The 26,182-nt window shown below is 52.0% G+C and overlaps 1 protein-coding gene across 4 annotated transcripts in view; it reads left to right on the forward strand.

Moving 5' to 3' along the window:
* Positions 1–26,182, forward strand: part of Hk1 (hexokinase 1) — an 83,854-nt gene that overhangs the window by 13,519 nt on the left and 44,153 nt on the right. For 2 of the 4 annotated variants that reach the window (XM_052164465.1, XM_052164467.1), the window contains exon 2: positions 23,583–23,745. In XM_052164465.1, the coding sequence (XP_052020425.1) occupies positions 23,604–23,745 (142 nt within the window). In that variant the 5' untranslated portion in view covers positions 23,583–23,603. Of the gene's footprint in view, positions 1–98; positions 254–12,615; positions 12,894–23,582; positions 23,746–26,182 lie in introns of those variants that run through there. The other 2 variants (XM_052164466.1, XM_052164468.1) reach the window with 2 other exon arrangements.

Raw genomic sequence — 26,182 nt, forward strand, 5'->3', positions numbered from 1 at the left:
CTCCCGGGGACTGGAGCTCGGAGGTCTGGAGAGAGCGGCCAGACGCCCCGCCCAGCCCAGGGACTGAGGGGGAGGAGCCAAGGGAGGAGGAGGTGGAGACGCGGATCCGCCGCCCGAGGACCACTGCTCACCAGGGCTACTGAGGAGCCACGGGCCCCACACCTGCTTCTCTGCATCCCCCACCGTCAACATGATCGCCGCGCAACTACTGGCCTATTACTTCACCGAGCTGAAGGATGATCAAGTCAAAAAGGTGAGCCCCGCCGGCGCCGCCCTGGCCACAGTCTTCTTGCATTCCCGCATCCGCTCGCCACCGCCTGCATCCTCCCCCGGCCTCTCCCAGGCGGCATCTAGTTGGACTACAGGGTGCAGGCGACAGGCCTCGTGCTGGGATTCACCCGGGCATTGTCGGCCTGCCGGCATGCTTGTGCTTTGAGGAGCTGGGTGGCCTGCTGAAGACCCCCCCTCCCTCCTCCCACGGCGGGATTGCATCCTGCAGTGTCCTTGAAAAGGACCACGGATGTCAGATGGGTACCCGCACTCAGTGCCGGTCTGGGACCTGGCTGGGTGGGGGACCAGCGGGCCTGTCTAGAAGGCCTGTTTTGAAAGGTCCACGCGCCGTGGGCGGGGAAGGTGTGATCACTGAGATATGCTGGGGAGGTGAGTGAGCAGCTGGCGGGGGTGCTGGCTTAAAGCCAGGCATCCCATATTTGGGGTTCCCATTTGGAGAATGCGATGCCCTCCCGAAACTGCCACTGGGCTCCCCCAGCTGTTGCAGTTGCTCCTTACTCTGAGGACGGGGTGACCCGCCTGGCTTTCCGGTGCCGGGAGGGGAGCGGAGGCCACCGGAAACTTTGCTCATAGGCCTCAGGTCTGGAACCGCATGTCTGAATGGAATTTTTTCTTCCTCTAAAGCTGTAATTTCCAGGCAGTCTCAGCCCAGGAGCTCAAATAAGACACTTTAGTCACTCGAAGAGCTCAGAGGGCTTGGCATGTGTTCCTTGTGACTTGAGCGTTCGTGCACATGGACGCTGTGTCTTAGGGGTGATGTTCTGTCTAGTGTAAAGTGCCGTCTGGTCTGCTGGTGGGTCTTAAAGATATATCTCACTTTTCTGCCACTATGAGTAAGACAGGATGTTTTTCCTGAAATAGACTAAGATGGTCAGGGAAACATCCAGGGCATTTTTATTTGTGCTACAGGTATGCCTTACCTACCCTAGGGTAGGTAATAGTTTCATCAACCTGACAGCCACTGGGACAAGGGGTACTATCTACAGGTGGGAGGTGGAGGTGAGGAGGCTTGGTCCTTTCCAGCCTGAGACTTCTCATCCTGCACCATAGGAAGCAGTCTTATTGGTGACTGTGACCTCCTGAAGGTCACACAGCTGGTTAGAGGTGGAGCCAGGGCGGGGCTCCTACCTCCTCCCACTCAAGAACTTGACCAGGACTCCCCCTGGGTATCAGCTGAACCGGAGGGGGAGGTGCCGAGAGACCAGGCTGTTGTGGATGCTGCTCCCATCCTGGATCTCAGCCTACCTGTGGGGTGCTGAGGGGATGGGATCTGGGGACTTGCCCAGAGGCTAGGGTTGCCATCCCTCAGGCTGCACGGTCCATCCACCCCTCTGGTCCCCACCAGACACCTGATGTCAGGGAGCTGAGTTTCTTCCAAGGCGGTGGGCATTGCTGATGCTTATCCCATGGAAAGGGAAGACAGAAGTCCCAGCAGGGCAGAGTGTTCTTAGAATAGGGCCTCCGGAATCAAGCGCTCACAGATCTCCTACTCTAGATCCCCTCTGAGGCCCAGGCATGCAGTCCCGGGTGGAGGCCGGATGACCTTGTAAGCTAAGCCTCCAGCCTCACACCCACTGCCAGCTGCCTGGCTGCCCCATTACTTGGTGCTGGTGGCTGAGTTGGACTAAGATTAGATTCGGACTACCTGCGGCCTGATTCATCTTCATCCCATTGATCTCGCCCAGGCCTTGTGGGCATGTGATCGGGATACAAACAAACAAACAAACAAACAACCAAAAACGCTGCCTAATTGAAGCCCTCCCTCTGAGATTGGGATGTCCCCTCCCCCACCTCTATCCTAGAGCCTCGCTAGAGGAATGTCCTGAGACTGAAACTTTCACCTTGTTTGTGTAGGAGGTCCTTAAAAACAAGTGCTCCCAGCCGGGTGGGTGGTGGCTCAAGCTTTTAATCCCAGCCTTTTGGGAGGCAGAGGAGAGGCAGGTGGATCTCTGTGAGTTCAAGGCCAGCTTGGTGCACAGAGCAAGTTCCAGGACAGCCAGGACTACACAGAGAAACCTTTTCAAACCACCCCCTTCCACAAAACAAACAAACAAACAAACAAAATATACAAACAGAACCCTCAAAACCAAAACCCAATAACAGCAGAACCAACCAAACAACAACAAAAAACAAAACAAGCGCTCCCTCTTGCACCTCACCCAGAACTTCTAAGCTTAGACTTCTAGGACATCACCTCTACCTGTAGAGTGGTCTGCCGTCTGTGGGCGTGGTCCACGGGAGGGGGGGCCGGGGGGGGGGGAGGAATCTCTTGCTCCCATGAGTCAGTATATTAGCTTCCTGTCCTTCCCACCTACTTCTGTTAGAGAAAGGCTGCCCAGGATTGCCAGTCCCCAAATCTTGCTTTTGTGTGTGTGTGGTGGTGGGGGCTGGCCCTGTGTGCCACCCTAAAGGAGCCCAGTGAGCAGCCATGACTGTTGAGTCCTCCAGCCTTCCGCAGCCAGCCTGTGGGGCTCTGGAGACGTGCCTCTGGGAATATACAGGACCTTGCTCTCTGCTAGGAGGAAGGAAATTGGATCTTGTTGGGGGAAGGCGTTCAGGGTTGCCCAGAATACAAAGGCACCCGGGAGACGCTTTTATTTCCCTCCACTGCCCGGGAGCCCCGCAGTAATCCAGCCTTGAGGACAAGTCCTGGGCAGAAATGGATGAGGCAGCATCTGACTTCTCAGCTCTCGTGCTCCCAGCTGCTTTTGCGTAGTGCTCCCAGCTGCTTTTTGCTACAGAAAAAGGGGACCTGGTGGGCAGAAGTATAAAGCACATTTTCCTTCACTCGGGTATCTTTGTGACCACTTCCATTCATCAGATGCCAGACATCCTGTGGTTCAGCATGGGGAAGTCGGGGCCTTAGCCCCACCCCCCATCCTCAGTAGCTTTTAACACGCCCTGCATAGCCCTGCCCCCTTCATTGTGTGTGTCACCGAGGGGGACCCGGACAGTGGAGTATTGCCTAGCACGCTGCCTGTTTGTTCAGGAAAATGAAGGGTTGGAGAGATGCCTCCGTGGTTAAGACTGCCTACTATTCTTGCCGAGGTCCCCGAGTTCAGTTCCCACACCCTCCACAGGTAGCTTGCAACCTCCTGTGACTTCAGCTCCTGGAGGGCGTGTCCTTCTGGGCTCCTTGAGTTGAGCACAGGCAGACATAATTTAGAGAAGACCAGATGTGGTATGTTTTTTTAATCTCGGCACTTGGGAAGCAGTGGCAGGTAGAAAAAAAATAGTATAGAATGAAAAATGGAAAAGCCAGGCAGGCAGTGGTGGCACACGCCTGTGATCCCAGCACTCTGGGAGGTAGAGGTGGGTGGATTTCTGAGTTCAAGGCCAGCCTGGTCTACAGAGTGAGTTCCAGGACAGCCAGGGCTATACAGAGAAACCCTGTCTCAAAAAACCAAAATAAAAAAAAAAAAAAAAAAAGAAAGGAAGGAAGGAAGAAAAACGAAGCCAGGAGTATCAGAAATATGAAGGACCAGATGTCTTTCTCCCTAGGCGTGTCAGATCAGCAAACAGCAAACCCCAGTGGACCTTCTTTTGGTGGGATCCCTGTAGCCCTACATAATCTGCATTGACAGGGAGCAAACGGGCGTGATTTGTCCAGTGGCCGGACCCGGGAAGGCCAGGTAGAGCAATGGGAATGCCTTGGGTAGCTTTTAATTGATTAGCAAATGCCCTTAATTTCTTCAGAGGCTGCCTGGTAGAGCTACAGAGGAAGGGGAGGAGGAGGAAGGAAATATGGAGCTGACGGCTGTAACCACAAGATGTGGCAGGCTGAGTCTGGAAACTTGAGAGTTCTAGGCCAGCTCAGGGTACACTAGAGCAGTTCTGTTCCTTGTTGCTTAGGGAGGCGAGAGTTAGGAAATCTTGAAAACCAGGTGGGTGAGGTGAGTCAACTCCTTCGGCCGAAGTGCTCACTAAGCCCGAGGACTTGAGTTCGATCCCTGCACCCCACAGTTGGAGAGAACCAACTTTCCCAAGCTGTCCTGTGACTTCAACAAAAGCGCTCCTGCACACACATCAATAATAATAGTATTAAGAAATTGAATTAAAAAAAAAATTATGGCCAGGCAGTGGTGGTGCACGCCTTTAATCCCAGTACCCGGGAGGCAGAGGCAGGCAGATAGATCTCTGAGTTCGAGGCCAGTCTGGTCTACAAAGCTAGTTCCAGAACAGCCAGGACTATATTGAGAAACCCTGTCTCAAAAAGCCAAGCAACCAAACAAACAAAGTAACAACAATTAAAAAGAAAAAAAAAAAAGAAGCAAATTATGTTGCACTCAAAGTTAGCACCTCATTAGCCAGTGTTCTGCTATATTTTTTTTCTGTCCCTCCACTACAAGCATCCGGTTTCTCCCCTAGAGTAGAGGCCTGTCATTCATGGGAAGGGTCATGAGAGACCTTGTGAGGAACAGACCAGTTGAGCAGTTGCTGTGAGGGGCCTCTTCATCTTCTGACCGCGCCTCTTGGGGCCACCTCCCACACTCCTGCTGTTCCCCAGGGGAAGTCCTGGACAGCCTTCTCCTTGAAAGACTGGGCCGGCATGCGTGCCTGTCTGCACCCAGGGTTTCCAGGCTGGTGGAGCAGCCACCCCCAAACCACCGCCATTGCTCCTTGACCTACCAGTCCAGGGCTATGTAAACTAAGCTCTAGATGTGAACCCGAGGAAGGGTGGACATTGGTCTGGTTGGGGAAGGGAGGGCGGTGCCCACCATCTTCCAGGTTAATGAACCACACCAGTGGGACTTGAGGAAGCTACCTACTGTGTTATATTCATCATATCTGACTATTTTATATCATGTGTGATTGTGTGTGTGTGTAGTTTTTACCAGCAGGTAGATATTTTTAAAAAAATTTCTGGAAAAGAACATTGGCTTCTGATGAACTGAACCTTTAAGAAGCTTATTAGCAGCTTTGAAAGGTAGTGTCCAGTGGACAGCAGCCACTCTGTAGCTTGGGTTCCTGCCAGGCATCCTGAAACACCGAGTGTCATAGGAGATGTCACTTAAATACGACTGAGAGGCCCTGCCACGAACATTTCAAATGTCGGTATGTTATGTGTAATATATGCATTCATTAGTTCTTTTGGAAACCTCAAGAGAGGCCCGTGGCTGTGACTCAAAAGTAGAGCCTTTCCCTGGCCTGTGCTAGAGCCTCCGCTCAATTACTCATCGCTGCCTAGCTGCAGACAAATCGGGTAGCCAGGCTGTGGGGCAGGAGTTGTCACTGTGCTTCTAGGCCACTCCCTCCTTTGGGCCTGCCCTGCCTGCCGGAGGAAGGGCTTTTAATCCCTATTCAGAAACCCTGGCTGTTCCCCACCCACCACCGGGTCACTGTAGGTTAATGAATGGAACCCGGAAGGCTTGGAAGGCTTTCTCCGCTTTCAGGAGAAAAACTCAATGTTGTCAATTTTGATGGCTTATCTCGGAACCTGTATCCTAACTCCCTGCCCTCTCATATAAAAAAAAAAAAGTAAATCATTCTTATTAGGAAATATTTGAGGCACATAAACCAATGGAAGCTCACGTGACCACTATACATGTTCTTACACCTCACCCTGACAAGTCAGACACCGTTGGCTCACGGCTGCCTTGGGTCTTATTCTTTCCCATTCTTGAGACGCCCTCTGCCATAAAGTAGTTTTTATTTTACGCATACGAGTGTTTCTGCCTGCATACATGTGTGAACACTGTTTGTGTGCTTGGTACCTGAGGAGGGCCAGAAGAGGGGGTCAGATCTCCTGGCATTGGACTTAATGGATGGTTATGAACCACCACGAGCAGGCTGGGAACTGAATTTGAGCAGCGAGTGCTCTTAACCATGTGTGCAACTCTTCAGACCCCCTCCCCGCCCTCCGAGTTTTCATTTTACTTTATGGGTGTGAATGTCTTGTCCGAGTGCTCGTCAGATTCCCCCCGTGGGCGATGGTGTGTAAGGTGGCTGTAGGTCCGGTTACAAGCCCATGTTTTTCTGGAAGAGCAGCAAGCCAGCCCTCTTTGTGGCTGAGCCCTCTCTCCAGCTCCTGCTGCCGCCCTCCAGAACAGGGTATTTCCGAGGATGCTTTTGCACTTGTGCCGTTCATACCTATAAACAGCCTGTCTAGTACCACAGAAGCAGGCACGCCTCCTGAACTCGAGCTGTACTTGAGCTATTGATTTGTGTGGGTTTAAATGTTTCGTAAGTGGTGCTGTGCCGTGTGTACCCTGCCGAATTCTCTTCTGCAGCTCCACATTCTGTTTGGGGGGACTTTTTTTCATGTCGCTGTATGGACTTTATCCATTTAAACTGCTCCGTGCTCTGACTGCTTCCCTAGAGCCAGTCCAGCTATTCTTTGAACAGCTGCTTGAGCATCTCATTTTTCAGATAACGGTGCCGGCATGAGCGTCCTTCACCTCCGTAAGCTCCTGAACGGGCTTCTGAACGCCCCGAGGTGCCTGGTCACCTCCACGTTTGCCAAATTGTTGGCCAATGATCACATCGTTGGTCCTATCACACTCCCATCAGAACGTGGGCATTCACTGGTCATGCCGGCTTTTGGTAGAGTCAGACCTTTGCAGATAGGTTAGTTTTGTTTTGTTGTGACATTTAATTGACTTATTTGCTCGTGTTTGCGTACCGCACTGTGTGGGGGTCAGGTTTCCGGACTTACGTCTCTCCATCCACCATGAGCATTTGGGAAGCGAACTCAGGTTGGCAGGTTTGCATGGCGAGCGCTTTTAGCTACGGAGCCATCCCGGGGGTCCTCAGTCCTTTACATATTTGTGACAGAGCGCATTAAGTGGTTTGCATTCCAGTCTCAGTACTGGGGCATCTGGCAGAAATTAGCCTGTTTCCTAATTTACCTTCAAGTGGCTTCGGCTGGTCACAGTCTCAGTGAGTGAACTTGACAGGTCCGGGTGTGATTTATGTGCAACTCCCCCCCACCCCCATAGGCTGAAGCTGGCCTTTTGTATGGGTCCCCGGTGGCTGCAGAGCTGCCCCCATCCGCCCGTGGATCCGCCCATGGCAGAGTCGGCTTATCTGTCTCCTAAGCGTGCCTAGCCCTCTTCAGACAGAACTCAAGCCAACAGCCTCTCTGGCTATCTTCCGTAAAAGGAGAGGGTGGATGTGCCCTGCGCTTCAGGGAAAATTGAACAGTGGATCTTGAAGCCCAGCCCTTTGCAAACAGTAACTGAGCATGCCCAGTGTGGGCAGAAAAAAAAATGCCAGCGCAGGCTCAGTGTGCAGTCCATGCTGCCCCTTGGCTCCAGAATCTAAAACCTGCAGGGAAACTCGCCCTGAGATGGAGGCTGTGGTGGGGTAGGGTGTGGCAGAGTCCCTCAGTGCCTGCTACTATGTGCTGTCTTTTTTTCTTTGATTTTGATTTTGATTTTTTGGTATGTGTGTGTGTGTGCACACGGGTACATGTGTGTACCTGTGTGTGTGGAGGCCAGAAGCGATGTCATCTACAGCTGGTCCCTCTTGTTTTTTTGAGACGGGGTCTCTCCCTGAACCTGCAGCTTGCCCATATGGCTGGACTGGCTGGATCCACTTGTCACTGACTGTCCCCTGCTCCCCCAGTGTTGGAGTTACAGAAGTGCTGCTGTGCCCAACTCTAATGTGGGAGTTGGGGATCCAACTCAGGCCCCCCCTGCTCCTTCACTATGGGAGCCATTTCCCAGCCTTGATTCTTCCATGTAATCCTAGCAAGCCTGGAACTCACTATGTAGCTCAGCGTAGCCTCGAACTCATAATCCTGCCTCAACCTCCCAGGTGCCAGGATTATAGGTTTGTACCACCTCTGGCTTCTTAGCTTCAAAGAAAACAGCGGGTAGCATTTCCTGGGATTTTGATAACCCATTGCCCCTGCCGTGTTTGTCTGTGCTTTTGCCAGTTGATGGGCATCTGAGATAGATTCCCTTTCAGCTGTCATCTGAACGCCGCGGTGAGCATTCGTGCACACATTTTCTCGTGGACCTTTGCCTCTGTGTGTCTCGTGTCTGTATGCGTGGGAATGGAGGGTTTGTGTGTGTGTGTGTGTATTTGTGTGTGAGTGTGAGGGGGGGAGAGAGAGACCCGTGGAGGAGGACACCTCCATGTAGAAATGAGGAAACTGAGGATCCCCCACCCCCTCAAGTGGTGAAGCTCCTTGTTAAAGGCTTGCGTGTCACCAGCAACAGATCGCCCCGACTCAGAACTACACCCCAGAGCTCTCCTGTGGCAGTTTAGGGAAACAGATCCAGAGGAGGAAAGGAAGGATGGGAGAGGCAGGGATGGCTTGGGGCCACCGGGTGTTCACTCCTCCCCAGTACCAGCTCTGCTCTGCACACACACACACATACACACACACACACACAAACCCCGTGCTTGTGATCTGGTCTCCCTCTGTCTCTCTGTCTCTGTCTGTGTGTCTGTGTGTCTGTCTGTCTGTCTCTCTCTCTCTCACACACACACAGAGCTGAGGATGCCTTCCATTTGGGAAACTGATTCAGAAAGTTCACGCATGTCGACGCCTGTCCCAGTGGCCACTGTTGAGCTTTGCCTAACTAAGCCACTGTCGTCTCCATCACTTGGTTGACACATGCAGATTGTCTTTAGCAGCATTGCTTGCCCCAGACCTCCTCTCTCTCACTCAGGGTCCCTGGCACCTGCCAGGACCCATCCCAGATGAGTGGGGTGAGTGGCATTGGAAGACCCAGGCCGCCGTCATAATTCTTGGCAAGCCGTTGTGTCCCACTTTCGAAACACTTGTTAAAACAAGATGCTTGGTTTTGCTGAGTCCTTCCAGGGAGCGTAAAAAGTTTCTTTCTGCATCTTACATCGGGTGCAGAGGAGGTCCTAGAAGTAGAGTCAATGCGATCTTGGTGAGCAGAAAGCAGGCGGGCTGGTGCCAGCACCCCGGCGTCTCTGAGACCATGGGAGGCTCTCTGGAGATGTATACAGAAGCAGAACTGTGGTCCAGGACTTCAGGTTCCCAGAGCCTCTGATGGGGCAGGGCACGGGAAGCTGTCCCAAAATATGGGCGGAAGACAGGAAGGATTTTTCTGGCTTTCCACTAAAGGAGGAGGCCCCGCCCCCACCCCACCCCACTCCCCACCCCACATCTAGAGTAATAGAAGAATCTGAGCAAACAGACTTGTAGTCCTTCCCCAGTTTATTATGTTGAGTCTTGCCATATGGCTCGGGTTGCATCCTGGGATTGCAGGCCAGAGCCGCAGCACCCAGCTCAAAAGTTCCCATGTGACGAGGAAGCTAAGACTTTAGAAACAAGGACCTAGATATGCCAACCCACCCTGATCGTCACTGCACAGGGACACTTAATGACCCCATTGTGCAGGGGGAGAACTGCAGGCCTCCCACACAGGGAAGTTGTCTGAGCTCCCAGGGCAACACTGGCAAGCTGCTGTAAGCTCAGTCACCTTCCTCACTCCCCTTGCCTGGGGGACCAGGATAATAATACCCTGAGGTCACCCTCAAGGTCCCCTGCTGCTGAGGGTGACCTTGGCACCCATTAACGAGGCTTGTTGGGGAAAGTGGTCTAGACCTTGCCCGGGAAGAGAACTGAAGTGTCGCGTTGAACTCGCTAAAAATTCAGGAGGCCTTGTTCCCTCAGGGAAAGACAGCCTGTCCCTGGAATGCGACAGGGCAAGAATTGCAGCCTCACTCCATACTTCCTGTGACTAGCTAGCTAGCTAGGGAGGGAACCAGCCTCCAGCCACCCAGTCCCCGTGTCCTAGGCGCCCAAGACAAAGGTGACACCTGAAGTGAGATCCGAGATCCTTTTTTTCTTCTTCTCTCAGTATTCTGCAGCTCAGAAAGGTGGCTAGGCCAGAACCTGAAAAGCCCTAAGTCAGCCCTTAGGAGACCAAGTCACTCCCTGTCTCCATCTGTAATGACACACAGACACAGGGACGCCTCTGAGCGTAGGCATTTAAGATACACATCGTAGCTTTTATCTGAACATTTGTCTAGGGAACGTGGACACTGGCTAGGGCTATGAGCTCTCCACTGGATTAGAAACCAAGGCAGATGTCGCCCAGGATCCTGGCCTGGGGACCTGAGCTCTGATTACTAGGAAGTCATGGCCCCTCACCTGGTTGCTTAAAGTGTCTAGGGTGGAGCTGGGGGTACGTTCTGGGTGAGTCACAGTAACCCCACCTGGGATTTGTGACATCTCTAAGTTTTCCAAGCCAGCCCACAGTTGTTCTCAAATGTGGTTGGTGGATAGGTGACAAGGCCAGACTCATTGACCTCATGTGACAGAGAAGGAAACTGAGGCTCAGAGAGTTTTATGGCTATCTAATAGTGCTGTCGGCCCCGGCTTTCATATCCATTTTCAGGCTATCCTGAGCAGCCATGCGGCAAGGCTTTCTCTTAGAAAGCAAAGCCCCCAAACAAGCAACGATGGGGCTGGGGAGATGGCTCAGTGCTTAGCGAGCGAGTGAGCGGGTGTTACTCATCCAGAGGACCCGAGTTCGATTCCCAGCCCTGTGCCAGGGTGCTCACAAAGGCTTGCAACTCCAGCTCCGGGGCGTCTGGTGCCCTCTTCTGGACTCGTCCGCACTAGCACAGATCTAAAAGCAAATACGAATCAGTGGCCTGAGGTGATGCTGTGCAAACGGAGACCTGAGTTTGGGTCCCCAGAAACCACATAAAGGCCAGGTAAAGGGGCAGGAAGAGATGGCTAGATGACTTAATGGGAAAAATCACCTGTTGCTCTTGCAGACAACATGGGTTTAGTTCCCAGAACCCACCGTGGTGGGTCACAAACCTCTGTTAGAGCACAGTGGTTCTCAACCTGTTGTCTAACGATCCTTTCACAGGGGTCACACACATATCAATGTCCTGCACATCAGATGTTTACTTTAAGATTCATAACAGTAGTAAAATTGCACTTAATGAAGTAGCAACAAAAACAATTTTATGGTGGGGGTGGGTCACCACAGCAGGAGGAACTGTATTATAGGGTCGCAGCATCAAGGCCGCTGCTCTACAGGGTCTGACATCTTCCACCTTGGCGAGCATGAGGCACGCCCATGGTACATATGACAGCCAGCCTAGCTGAACTAGCGAGCGCCAGGTTCAGTGTGAGACTTTGTCTAAAAGAATAAAAAGCCAGATGTGGCCAATGATTCTAATCCCCAGGAGGCAGAAACAAGAGAGTCTCTGAGTCTGGTCCGCAGAGTGAGTTCCAGCCCAGCCAGGGCCACTCAGAGGAATCCTGCCCCCCAAAACAACAAGCACCACTACCAAAAATTAAAAAATAAAAGGTAGAAAGATGGAGACCCGACATCAGCCTTTGGCTTCCACATGTATGCACATGTATGTGAACATGAACAGGTGCATAACACACACACACACATATATATACCACCCACCCCTGCACACACCACACACACACACACACACACATATACCACCCACCCCTGCACACACCACATACACACACCACACATACACACACACACACACACACACACACACACACACACACATACACACATACCATACACACACAACCACACACACCACCTACCCCTGCACATACACACCACATACACACACCACAAACACACACACACACACACACACACCACACCACACACACATACATACACACATACCACACACAGAACCACACATACACATACCACCCACCCCTGCACATACACACCACACCACAAACACACACACACACACCACACACTCCACACACATACACACACCACACACCACACACACATGCACACACACACATACCACACACAGAACCACACATACACACACCACACACACATGCACATACCACATACACACGCTACACCACACAAACACACACACAAACACACACACACCAAAAAGAAAAATGGGGGAACTTCTTTTCTTTTTGTTGTGGATGGAGTTGTGTGGAGAGTCCTTGGAGTTTAATCCATGATCATTGAGGCAGAAGGAATAATCCGGATACGCACTAAGCCTTGCACTGGAGTGTCCCGTGTGAGCCTGGGAGAAGAGGAAGGGTCTCTGTTTTGTAGATTTGCTTTGGAGATAGTTGAGGTCTTTGAGGAGCCTCTGCCAGGAATTCAGTTTCCAGACTCCTGTTCCTCCGTGACTTGCAGGTTGTCCAGTCCCCCTTACAGGAACACGAGAATCTGATTAGCTTCAGGGCCCCGGTGTTCTGCTGGGCCTCAGCCAACTAAGGGACAGTGCGGGTTAGAACTCAGAGAGGGTTAGGGGATGTGACAGCGGTGCCGGACCGTTTGGGGAAAAGGAGACAGTCGGCCTTATCTGAGCCAGTGCACCCTCGGTGACTTCCCTGAACTAGGCGTCACCCAGAAGCCACCGCGCCCAGCTGAGGAGCCACATCGTGGCACCAGCCTGAGGACTTGGGGACACACAGAGGGCAGAGGACAAGGCACCTGCACCTCAGGCATTAGCCGTCCAGCAGAGCTGTGGACCATGCCTGTGTCCCTGCGGCGTCGGGAAAGACACACGCCATGAGGTGTGCACTGGGGCCAGCTGACCTCCGTATAGAGGACACGTAAGGCTAGGGGGATGCTGAAGAGAGGCACAGACAGCGGCGTGAGGCCGGGCGGATCATGGCATGTCCTGTGCAGAAGGTGAGTTTGCAGATGGCTTGAGGGAACAAGAAGCTCAGGGGTCTCTTTGGCATGGTGTCGCATGCCTGAATCACAACACCCAGAGGGAAGCAGGTCTCTGTGAGTTCAAAGCCAGCGTGATCTGTGTAGCAAGCTGCAGGCCAGCTAGGTCTCTCCATAGTGAGACCCCATCTCAAAAAAACAAAAGGAGGACTCACAGGGGCCTTTGGGTGGTGACTTCAAGGAAGAAATTTGATGGGTGAAATTTGATGCGGCCACAGCATGAGAGTATTGGGGTTATGGCTGCTCTAGGAACCTCCGAAGGATTGTAGGTGCCTCCCCCCCCCCTCCCTGAAGCTAACTCCCTCCCTACTCAGAAACTGGCTACCAGTGCTGGGAAGAGACTAACTAGTTCCCACTGGGCTGCTATCTGCAGCGGTGAGGTGGGGCTGGCAGCTGGGGCAGCCACGTGCATCAGGAGGTAGACTGGGAGATACCGGCCTGTCCCTGAGATGCCACCAACCACACAGTGGGGGGTTGGGGGGCCTAAGAGGCCTGGGTCTCCCAGCTTTGCTGTAGCTTCTGAACATTGTCCCCATGACGACTGGGGAAGGAATGGATACACAGGCAGCCAGCCCCTGCTGGGAAGTGGTCTGGCTCTCCTGGAACATTTCATAAGTGTGCAGTGCTTTCTGCAAGGCTCAGCAGGCGTACTGCTTATGGGCTGGCTGGAGTTGTGACAGCAGTGTCTGCCACCTGCATTCCTTCATCACATGGTCCCCAGAAGTTTGTGTCCCCTCCCCCCCCATTCCTCACTTGGTCGTGTGTGCGTGTGTGTTTGTGTGTCTGTGTGTCTGTGTGTCTGTGTTGGTGTATTTGTGTGTGTCTGTGTGTATTTGTGTCTGTGTGTATGTCTGTATGTCTGTGCGTGCGTGTGTGTGTGTGTGTGTGTGTGTGTGTATCTGTCTGTCTGTCTGTCTGTGTTTGTGTGTGTTCGTGTGTCTGTGTGTGTGTCCCCCATTTTTGAGGACAGCTGTGAATGCACTCCAACATAAAACAATTACTTAGGACATTATGGATTTCTTTGTACTTTTTTTTATTTATTTATTTTATTTTATTTTTTAGAGATAGGGTTTCTCTGTATAGCCCTGGCCATCCTGGAACTCACTCTGTAGACCAGGCTGGCCTCGAACCCACAGACCTGTGTCTGCCTCCCAAGTGCTGAGACTAAAGACGTGCGCCACCACCGCCCTTCCTTTTGCTTTTTAAACGGAAAACTTGGTTTGGGTTTTCGAGCAAGAAATTTCGGTTTTGGTTCTGGTTTTGAGACAGGGTTCTCAGCATCTCTGGCTGTCTTGGAACTCACTCTGTAGACCAGGCTGAACGCGCGGATTGGGAAGCTCTTTATCCGAGTTCTTCACCGGCCAGGTGAGGAGCCTCTCTGACCTATAGCTTTTCCTTGGGGCATCGGAATCACTGTGTTCTGTGTTCTTCAGACAGTATGGGGTGGAGCAGCTTGTGAAAGGCCTTGTCTTCACAAGGCTTTTAATTAATTAATTCTTTACATCCCAACTGCAGTCCCTCCCTCCCTCCCACTCTTTCATTTCTCTTTAGAACAGGGTCTCCCAGGGATATCAACCAATCGTGGCATTCTAGTTGCAGTAAGACTAGGCACCTCCCCTCCTCTGAAGGCTAGATGAGACAGCCCAGTAGGAGGAATGGTTCCCAAACAGAAGCAACAGAGTCGGGGTTGGACCTTGCAACCACTGTTAGGAGTTGTCTTAATTAGGGATTTACTGCTGTGAACAGACACCATGGCAAGTCTTATAAAGAACAACATTTGATTGGGGCTGGCTTACAGGTTCAGAGGTTCAGTCCATTACCATCAAGGCAGAAGCAGGGCAGCATCCAGGCAGGCACGGTGCAGGAGGAGCTGAGAGTTCTACATCTTCATCAGAGGGCTGCTAACAGAAGACTGCCCTCCAGGCAGCTAGGACTAGGGTTTTCCTATTCCAACAAGGCCACACCTCCAAATAGTGCCACTTCCTGGGCCATGCATATACAGCCTATCCCAGGAGCCCCCTTAGGTGGCCCCATGCAGACTCCCTGCTGGTACTTCAGTCTCATCATAGGCCCAGGTTGGTTGATTCTCTAGGTTTCCTTGTGATGTCCTTCATCCATCCGGCTCCTACGGCCCTTCCTCCCCTTCTTGCCTGGTATTCCCTGAGCTCCGCCTAATGCCTGGCTGTGGGTCTCTGCATCTGTCTCATCAGCTGCTGGGTGAAGCCTCTTGCTGACAATTGGGCTAGGTGCCAGAATCACTTCATTGACTCGTTGAAAAAAAATTGTCAGCTATGTTGGGTTCTATTCTCGCCACCCTCTGTGTCCTGGCCCTCCAGGCAGTGTCAGGGTGGGCTCCCTCTCATGGCGTGGGTCTCGAGCTGGACCAGTCATTGGCTGGCCATTCCGCCTGTGATGTCTGACCTGCCTCCCTTTCTCGGTGCGTCCTTCCTTGCACCCTCTTTGTTTCTTAGCTGCCACGGATGGCAGCGTGGTTATCCTGGACTTTATGACTAACATCCACTGATAAATGAGTACATACCGTGTTTGGCTTCAGGGTCTGGATTACCTCACTCAGGAAGATCTTCTCTCTAGTTCCATTCGTTTGCCTGCAAATGTCCTGAAGTCACTGTTTTTAACAGCTAAGTAGTACTCCATTGTGTCCATGTCCCACATTTTCTGTATCCATTCTTCAGTTGAGGGACAGCTACATTGTTTCTAGATTCTGGCTATTCTGAATAAAGCTGCTGGGAACATAGTTTGAGCAAGTGCCCTTGTGGTATGGTGGAGCATCCTTCCGGTATATGTCTAGGAGCAGTATAACTGGGCGCTGAGGTAGATGGATTCCCAGTTTTCTGGGAAGCCGCCATATTGGCTTCCAAAGTGGCTGTACAAGTTTGCACTCAGGCATCAAAACTGCCAGTGCTCCGGGGGGGGGGGGGGGGGGTTGGGCGAGCATGTCATTGGTACATTGCCACCTGGTAGTTTTTAATTAATTGGGCTAATATGGAGGAGGTAATTCAGTGTTAGAGCACTTAACTGCTTTTGCAGAGACCCAGGTTCAGTTCCCAGCACCACCTACACAGTGGCTCCATGGTACCCAGTGCTGCCTTCTGGCCTGCAGGAGCACCAGGCAGGCACGCAGTGCACAAAATATACATGTATGTGGGCCCATACATGTAAAATAAAAGTAATTTATTTTCTCATAAAATGGGCTAAAAGAACTAAAGGAATTGAGAGAGTGCATGATTATGTCGCTCGGGGGTGGGGTGGGGAAATGAAATGCTTTTAGTTCACTCTGAGCATGACTAAAATCTTGATCTTGCATCTGGTAAATGAGAGCATTGGCCTCATCTCAGCAGTGAGAAGAGCAGGAGGGAGGAAGCGTATGACAGGGCTTAATCCGAACCCAGCTGCTCTTTCTAACACGTGAGAAAAGAAGTGGGGAGCCCCAATTAGGGGTTACCCTATTGTGGTGGTTTGAATATGCTTGGCCCAGGGAGTGGCACTATTAGGTGGTGTGGCCCTGACGGAGTAGGTGTGTGTCACTGTGGGCTTGGGGCTTAAGACCCTCATCCTAGCTGCCTGGAAGCCAGTCTTCCACTAGCAGCCTTCAGATGGAGATGGAGAACTCTCAGCTCCTCCTGCACCATGCCCACCTGGATGCTGCCATGTTCCCGCCTTGATGATAGTGGACTGAATCTCTGAACCTGTAAGCCAGCCCCAATGAAACGTTGTCCTTTATAAGACTTGCCTTGGCCACTGTATCTGTTCACAGTAGTCAAACTCTGACTCAAACATCTATCTAGAGTCCAGGGGCTGCTCCCTCCCACTTAGAAGCCCTGTGAGTTTGTGGGGCCTCCCCGGGTCTCAGTTTCCTCCCCTCTAACATGGAGACAATGGCCTCTGCTGGTGGAGGGGGAAAAGCAGCCAGTACACTGAAGCCCTTGCTTCATGTCTGGCACTGGGACCTTGCCTTGCTTCCGCTGTGGCTCAGGTGAAAGCCCTGGATATAAATGTCAGAGCTCCTCTGCAAGGGGCAGCGCCCCTCGGGTCCCCACGCCAGTCGCTTGGAAAAGGGCAGTGAGCCTGTGTTGACATCTCCGCCACACGTGTGCCCGCTGGTTAGCCCTTTGCTCCTAGTTGCCCCGGTTTTCTCTGCATGGTACCATGCTTGGAAATCTCCATTTGGAAGCTGTCCTGAGCTTCTGTCGCTTTGCCTAGGTTTTGTTGTTGTTGTTGTTGTTTTTTTCAATCTCTTGAGTCTCATCTATAGCTCAGGCTGACCTTGAACTTCCTATGTAGAGGAGAGTGACTTTGAACTTTTGTAGGTGTGTGCTGTGAATGGTGTATGCCATATGCATACATTTGTGTGTGTGTGTGGGTATACACATGTATACACATGTGGAAGTCGGAGGAGGACACTGAGTAGCTCCCTTTATCACTTTCCACTGTGTATGTGTATGTATATATGTATGAATTTGTATATGAATTAGTATATGAATTAGTATATATGCATATATATGTGTGCATATACATACATATATACACATATGTACATACACACATATATATACACACACATATATATATATACACACACACTATATATATACACACATATTTATACTGTCACTCACTGAATTCAAGCTCCCTGTTTGGCTGATTAGTCAGTGAATTTATTGGAGTCACCTGCCTCAGCTTCTAACCACCACCTGCCAACTGGGATTAGAGGGATGTATAGAATGTATACATGACTTACATGACTGCTGGGGATTTGAACTCAGAACCTCCTGCTTTCATGGCAAGTGCTCTTACCCAGTGTACAAGTACACATGCAATCCTCCTGCCTCAGCCTCCTAAGTGCCAGCAATGATGGGCGTACGTGCCTCACCACTCCCATCTCTCTCGTTCTCAATTCCCGTGGTGGAGAGTGGATAGGAGAGGCAAAATTTTCCACAACCACGCCCTTTCCATGGAAAGTGAAAGCGCCCATGTTGCCAGTGGTTACCGGCGATCCTGTCCCGACCAGCCTGCTCACTTGGGCATGTCTAGTCTTGAGTTGTGTTTCTGTGCTTGTCCTTTGGGGATCAGGAGGGTGGGACTGGGGTCAGGCACAGCCATGTGGGTAAACAGGGCCCAGTGCCAGGCTACCAGTTCTTTCACTGGACATAGGGCTTGTGGCCAGGGGACTTGGCAAGGTGACATTCTCTCTGCTGATGGCATCTGCTGCCTCAGCCCAAGTCCATCTGTGCAGGGTGCAGAGCGTCAAGGCCCTGTCGGTCCATACTGAGGAGCAGGGAGGCCGACTCATGGATAGGGGCTCGTCCCACGTGGGGTGGCGCCATGGGCCCTGGAGGCTGATCTGGCTTGGGCAAGAGCTACAGGCTTGGCACGGGGTACCCATGTCCCTGTCCACCCGAGTAGATCCCTGTAGCGTCACGTGATGCACCATGTACCAGAGGGAGCATGTGACAGCCTAGAGCTTCTATCATAGCTCACGGGAGTCCCTGTCCTAAGGTGAGGTGTTCCAAAGGCTGAGGGATGTGAGAGAAACCACCTGAAGATGTGCTGTGCTGTGCTGAGCCCTCCCTGTGATCAATTATAAGACAGAGTTGGAGGCATAGGACAGAGCCTGTGGTCACCAGTGCCTGGCCAGCGCACCAAGGCAGCAGTGGACAGGAGCAGAATCACAGTAGAAGGTGTGTGTGTGTGTGTGTGTGTGTGAGAGTATATGAGTGTGCATGTGTGGGTGAGTGTGTGTATGTATTTGTGTGAGTGTGTGGTGTGTGATTGAGTATATGATTGTGTGTATATGTGTGAATGTGTGTTTGTGCAAGTGTGTATGTGTGTGAGTATGTATGTATATCTGTGAGTGTGTGTATGAGTGTATATGTATGTGTGTGGTGTGTGATTGTGATTGAGTATATGATTGTGAGTGTGTATATGTGTGAATGTATGTGTGTGTTTGTGTAAATGAGTATGTGTGAGAGTATGAGTGTGGGTGTGTGGGTGTGTTATGAATGTGTATGGATGTCTGAGTGTGTGGTTGAGTGTGTGTGTGGTTTAGTATATGATTGTGAGTGTATGTGTATGTGTGAGTATTTGTGCAAGTGTTTGTGTGAATGTGTGTATGAGTATGTATGTATGTATGTGTGTGCATGTCTGCGTGGTGTGTGTGATTGTCCGTGATTAAGTATGTGATTGTAGCCGGACAGTGGTGGCGCATGCCTTTAATCCCAGCACTTGGGAGGCAGAGGCAGGCGGATTTCTGAGTTTGAGGCCAGCCTGGTCTACAGAGTAAGTTCCAGGACAGCCAGGGCTACTCAAAGTCTACATGTCTCACAAAACCAAAAAGAAAAAAAAAGTATATGATTGTGAGTGTGTATGTGTGTGAGAATTTGTGTGAGTTTGTGTATGAGCATGAATGTGTATGTATGTGCATGTGAGTATGTGTGTATATGTATGTATGTGAGTGTATGTGTGAGTATGTATATATGTGGAGGGGGTCTGTGCGCGTGTGTGGGTCTGTGTGGTTGACTGTGTGTGTGGGTCTGTGTGTGTGTATGGGTCTGTGTGTGTGTGCGTGTATGGATCTGTGTGTACGTGTGGGTCTGTGTGTGTGACTGTGTGTATGTATGTATGGGTGTTTGTGTGTCTCTGTGTCTGACTAAGTGTGTGTGTGTTCTCTGCTGACTAACATAACCCACCGCCTTATGCCCCACCCCACCCCGCCGTGCGTCCTGAGCCAGGATGGACTGACCCCCTGTAGTGTGAGCCAGGATTAGCCTCTCTTTCCCTTAAAGCAAGCATAGGGACAGACAGACAAGCTTGGGGGCTGGAACTGTCTTGGCAGGGCTGGAGATGTGGTAAAGGGAGGGGTTGCCCTTCTGTGGCCTATTTGACCTTTGAGACGATGGACCCTGTGGAAATGAAATTTCCTCGAGTCTCACGCTAGTAAAGGAAAAGGCCGTAGCCCTGGGACCAGCCGGAGGAGGAGCTTGCCTCCTGGGAAGGGGTCTCATCTGGTGCTGACAACCTGCAGGACCCACCAGCGTCCAGGACCGGAACCAGTGGTGGGCCCATAGTGTGAAAGACCTCAGGTGACAGGACTGCGTGGCTCTGCATACGTTTTACCCTCTATTTCAGGTTAAATCTCCTTTCTCTGCTTTTCTTGTCTGTTTGATTGGCCTGCTGGGGACCGGTGGCCGAGCCTAGTTTGTTAAGGCAGCTAGAACTCCAGTTACACCAGTTTTTAGTTTCCATGTCTCTTCTGAGAGGGGTTCCGTCCCATGGTGGCTCTTAGACCTGAGCAGGAAGGAAGGGTCCCCAACCTGCTTTTTCATGTGAACTTTTTTTGTTCTCTATGGACCAGGATCAACTTAAAATGTTGGGGTTCATGATATAGTATCTGTATGAAGATAGTCTTCCAGTTAGAAGCCAAGATATTTGGGCTCTTCAGAGTCCTGTCTTTTCTAGAACGTTCTCCCTACCCAGCTGGAAGACCTCAACAGCTCTCCCTAGGTAGGCCCTCAAGGGTCAGGGTTGGGTTACACGGTGAGCTAAGCTTAGACGTGCTCCTGAAAGACTGCCCTCCCTGGTCTTGATCTTTGAATGGATCATTTAGCTACCTGTGGCCCTGCACCTGCAGCCGTATATCAGGGATTAAGAGCGTGTCCCCAACAAGGTCTTTTGGAAGGGTAAATGACATGCTGGATGTGTTTATGGAAACACACTAGGATTACAGGAGGACTCCAGCAACATCCGACCTGCTCCTCTGTGCCAGGCGGACTTGAGAGGCTCCATTCAACACACTTCCTTTCCCTGGGGGCACCCACACTGTGTCAGAAGGAATAGTCATCACCAGACAGTCAGGACCTTGTGTGAGAAGGGTGGCGGGCGGACGGACGGATGGACAGACGGACGGAGCGGGTCCAGAAGGCTGGGATGGTTGTGTGACTTATTCCTGGAGGCCAGGTCCCCACTGCCTGCAGATGCCTTCTCGCTCCTCCAGAGGCTCCGCCACCTCCGCCATCTCGTTGGGTCCTCTTTGACACTCTCGGGTTCACCATGCGCTGGGATCAGGTCAGTATTTGTTGGCCTTGGGACCCCGTGTGATGCAGCCACTGCATAGCTCCCTTGGTTTCCTCATTTCTTGATCTGTCGGCTCCATCCGCACGGAACTGATTTCCACTCACCTTCGGCCACACATGTACCTCCTTGTGCCTGGACACGCTTTCTGATGTCAGCCCGTCACCCCCTCAGGACTTGTATTCTTGTTTTGTTTTGTTTTTATTTTTTTATTTTTATTTTTGTTTTTCGAGACAGGGTTTCTCTGTGTAGCCCTAACTGTCCTGGAACTCACTCTGTAGACCAGGCTGGCGTCGAACTCAGGAAATCCACCTGCCTCTGCCTCCCAAGTGCTGGGATTTAAGGTGTGCACCACTACTGCCTGGCAGGATTTGTATTCTTGTATTCTTTGTGGACACCCCCAGACTAAGGCCCCCATGCTTCTTCTGGTGCTGCTGGCCTCGGGGTAGAACGCTGTGTGTCTCCACCTAGGGTTGTCCTTCTGGCACTTTCTATCCCGCTCTGTGTGGTGTCTGATTGCCCTGCCTGTGGCTTGTCAGGAAGGAGAAAAAAAAAGACTGACTGGAATGATGATAAGACCCGGGACAGTGATCCCCTCTGGTCACCAAGGCTAGTAGACTCCTAGCACCATGACTATCCAACCAGAGACAGCAGGGCCTGGAGCCTGGGGCAAATATTCAGAAGGGACCTAGCCTAGGGACTCTGTCCTCAAGGCGGGACATTTCCAGCCATTCTGAACAGTGAGTACAGGGTATCGTTCTCCGCAGCCAATCGAAATCAAGGTCTCGGCAGTGTTACTGGGTCATAAATCTGGCTGCAAGCACCAGGAGCCTCCTGCAGGCAAAGGGGCCACTGAGCCACTGACGGCAGAGGCTGAGGCACAGTGCAGATAATTACCTCTGCCAAAGGAATGCATACAGGAGGTTGTGATGGGTGTGTTGGGGGCTCAGCACCCGCCGGAAGGGTTATCCACCCCCTTGGAGGACTTGGGTGGCTTCAGGAGAAAGACTTCACGAGACCTGGACCTTGAGGGGCTGGGAAGGGTTGGATAGCCGGGAAGAGACGAAAGGCGTTTCGGGCGGGAGTGACCATAGGACCAGAGAAGCCCGAAGCAGCAGCCGGAGATGGAGAGAGTGCTTGGAAGTACAGAGAATAGGCAGCCTTGCTGTTGAGTGTGGGTACCTGTGGGATGGGGAAGGCAGCTCACAGGAACCGAGGGAGGACACCGACCAGGCCTGTCCTGTGAGAGACTCCCACAGCAGTGGGCAGAGTGGAAGGACTGACGGACGATGCTACCGGAAACGTCTCTAGTTCATGTTGAGCAGAGAAGGGACTGTTCTACTGGGCTATGCCACCAGCTCCCTAGTAAATTTTTTATTTTTTAAGAGGCGTATGCTGCCAGACCCAGGTTTGACCCAGCGCCTCAATGCATGCTGGGTAAGCAAGCATTCCACTAACTGAGCAATGAAAAAAAAATCAGCGATGACCCAGGGCCTGTGTGTGTGGAGCTGTGAGCATGTCAAAAGTAGGCACACAGTCCCCCACGTGTGGGCGTGGGGCCCCTGGGCTGACGCCATACATTCTGAAGCCACTGTTAATGCCTCCCCTTGAGGCCAGCTGCCCGTGCTGTCTGAATGGTTCTAGCCCTTCCACTTATTACTCTGCCTTCTTAGGGATTATATTTGGGGCTAGAGAGAGTGGCACTGAGGAGCACTTGCTACTCTGGCAGAGGACCATGGGTTCGATTCCCAGCACCCACATGGTGGCTTACAACCATCCGTCTGTAATGTCGGTTCCAGGAGATGTGGCACCTTCGGGTGCCAGGCACATACATACACAGCACACTTAACATACGCCCAGGCAAAACACTTAACACACATAAGATAAAAAATAAATGCAACTTAAAAGAAGGTTATGTGCCCAAAGAAATCCACTGGTATTACTGCCTCATCTGTTCATTCATTTATTGATATTTTTTTTTAGAGTCTTCTTATATAGTTCAGGCTGTCCTTGAACCTGTGATCCTCCTGCCCCAGTTTCCTGAGTGCTGGCATTATAGGTGTATACCACCATGCCTGGTTAGGTCCTATTTATTTCAATCCAAGAAACAGAAAAGCGCGCGCACACCTCTTGAACAACAGGGCTCTGTCTTGAAGGGAGGTGGTTGGTTCTAGAACCAATGCTCTTAACTCGTATGGCCTTGGCAACCAGCCTTGACGAACTAGCCCCCCCTCACAGAGGGAGGGATGCTCAAGTGCAGGGGTGAGGGGGTGGGAGGGGAGGGGGGACCTGCCTGTATCATGGGGCCAAACAACACTTAGCATGCGGTGTTCCGGGATTGGAATGGGCCTTGGGGCTGTCTTGTTTCCGGGTGGGGAAGGGGGGGCAGCATTTGTGGATGGCCCCGGGTGGCACGGTTGAGGGAGTCAGCAGCCTGGTCAGTGCGATGTTCCTTCCAGCCCACGGGCTTCTTGCCCTGCCACGCCCATCCAGGCTGAAGCTGAACTGAACTCCCCCTGAGCTCAGCCTAATTCCTCTCCCTTCCTGTCCTTCCCCCAGATTGATAAGTATCTGTATGCCATGCGGCTCTCTGACGAAATTCTGATAGATATCCTGACCCGCTTCAAGAAGGAGATGAAGAATGGCCTCTCCCGGGATTATAATCCAACGGCCTCGGTCAAGATGCTGCCGACCTTCGTCCGCTCCATTCCGGACGGCTCGGGTGAGTCTCTGAGCGGTCCAGCTCTGGGAGCTGAGCGCTCTGGGAAACCTGTCTTCCCAACACGTGGGCTCATTTGCTCTTGGTACCCCCGTTCACGATTCCATCCATTGATCCAACCTTCTGTCCCTTTGTCCTTCTATCCACCCACCTACCCACTCATCCACTTATCTGTCCATCCATCCATCCATCCATCCACCCACCCACCCAACCATTTACTTACCTACCCACTCACCCACTTACCTACCCACCCATCCACCCACCTACCCACCCACCCATTTACCCACTCACCCACCCACCCATCCTCTTGTTCCCCCATTGATCCAGTTTTCCCTCCCTCCATACATCAATCCACGTGTCATATGTCTGCCAGGCATTTAGCACGCACCAGGCACCAATATCACTACGCTGGACAGTGCTGACCTACCCACCCTCAGGACTATGTGGCACTAGGAAAGTTCAGCATTTAGGGGTTCACAGGTGCCATGGGGGGCACCTTCATCTCTACAGTAAACTAGAGGCTTGTTCTGGAGAATCCCAAGCACCAGGTTGTCCTCCTTTTGCTGCTCCAGACAAGTAGCATTCCTAGTGGCCAGGTGGGCCTTGGGCTCAGAGGTGGGGCATTTCAAGTCCCTATTTGGACACGTTCCCTACACAATAAGTTAAGGCAGCCTGAAGAATTCTCCCCTCGATCTGCATTCTGGTGGCCCCTGCCTGCTGCAGTTGAAGGACTCCCCAAAGACTGATGGGATTGTTCTCTGGGAATTAGCATCTCTTCTTCACCGCCCAGTGGAAGCGGGGAGCCCTTGGCTTTCTTTGCTCATTGGCAGCCATTTTGCCCGGCCGATTCGGGGTTAACTACTCCTTTGCAAAGGTGGGTGCTGAAGCCACACCAGCACTAGAATGGGGGTTCGCCCATATGTGCCACGAGGGGAGCTACGTTCCAGGAAGTCATGTTTCTTTTTGAGTTTACACCTATGAGCGTGGCCTACACACTTCCAAGATTCTCTCCTGCTCTGGAGGCCTGGATTTTCAGTCTTGTCTAGCAATTTGAAGCAGCAGCTCGTGCATTAATCTCCCCAAAGCTGCGGCCTTTTACAGCTGTTTTTCCAGCAGCAGCCAAGTGCTGGGCTTGCTGTGTGTGCAACCTGGCTGGGGCCAGAATAGTCCTGGCTATCCCTGGCCTTGGGAATGTCCTCCATGAGTCTGGGGCCCCCGTTACCACTTGGTGGCGTTCGGTCTGGTCTGTTTTGTATCCTGGATCCACTGTCCGCGCACACTGGAGTCTCTGTCTCTGATGTCTCTTTGTTCAAGACTTGAACTGGTGCCACTCGGGACTTTTTGCCTGTTCAGGGTTTGGCTCAGCTTTTGAAGTGGTTCTGGCCCGCCGAGTGACCCTGGCCACTTCTCCCGGAGTGTGTTCCAGTGCCTGCGGCTGGGGACGGAGGTGGGGGTGGAGGGTGGGGGTGGGTCTTGTGTTCACTCTCAGTTTTTCTCAGCCCTGCATTGACCCACAAGCAGGCAGAGACTCTGTTCCGTGTCTAAGCTGAGGTCGGCCGTGCCTTTGGCCGCTGAGTCGGGAGAGAGTGGCGAGTGAGTTGGGCCTGGGAACTTGGGAGATGACCGAGAGCCTGTGTGACCAGGAAGGAGGAGCTGGGAGTGAGGAGGAGGAGTAGGAGGTAAGGGGAGGAGGAGGAGTTCTTTCTGAAATTGCATCCTCCCTCCTGTTACCCTTATCTGGAGCTGTGGCCCCTCCCCCGCTGTGCCCCCCCCCTTCCCACCATCGTTTCTAGGGTTGAGGGTCTCAGTGCCGGACAGTAGTAACCTGGACGCTTTCCCCCTCAGATAAGCTTCCAGACCAGGCCCACGAATTCTGGAAATACCCTGTTCTCTAGTTCCCTCTTGGCGACAGCCCCCACCCTGCCCCCCAGGTAGATATTAAAGGCAATCCATTAGCCAGGTAGATATTAAAGGCAATCCAGCGCCGAGAGGGATCTGCTTGCCTTACAGAACTGCTTCCCCGGAATCTGTTTCCATATCTCATTTATCTGGAATCTCCTATTCTTAAAAAGCCTCTGAAATCATAATTGTTTTCTGTAGCGTTCCGTTGGTCCCTCCCCCCCTTTTCCGTTCAGTTACTTGAACCTCATAATCAACCCGGTAGCATTTTTCCTTCATCAATGTTTCATCAGATAATGGTGTGTCTCGCAATCAGTGGAATCTTAACTGTGGTGACTCACGCAGCTACACAGCCGGCAGCCCGGCAGCCAGCCGTGTCGGGACACAGTCGCGGGGTTTGGGGAGTCTGAGCCTCCTTTGCGCTCCCATCCCCCACCCCTCCCCCCACGCCTGCTTCCTCTGGGGCTGACAGGATCAATACTGATCTGAGGAACACAGCTGAGTATTAATAAGAAAAAGAGAAAGGAAAGGAGAAAGTGAA

The sequence above is a fragment of the Apodemus sylvaticus genome, chromosome 19 (assembly GCF_947179515.1).
Source record: "Apodemus sylvaticus chromosome 19, mApoSyl1.1, whole genome shotgun sequence".
Lineage (NCBI taxonomy): Eukaryota > Metazoa > Chordata > Mammalia > Rodentia > Muridae > Apodemus > Apodemus sylvaticus.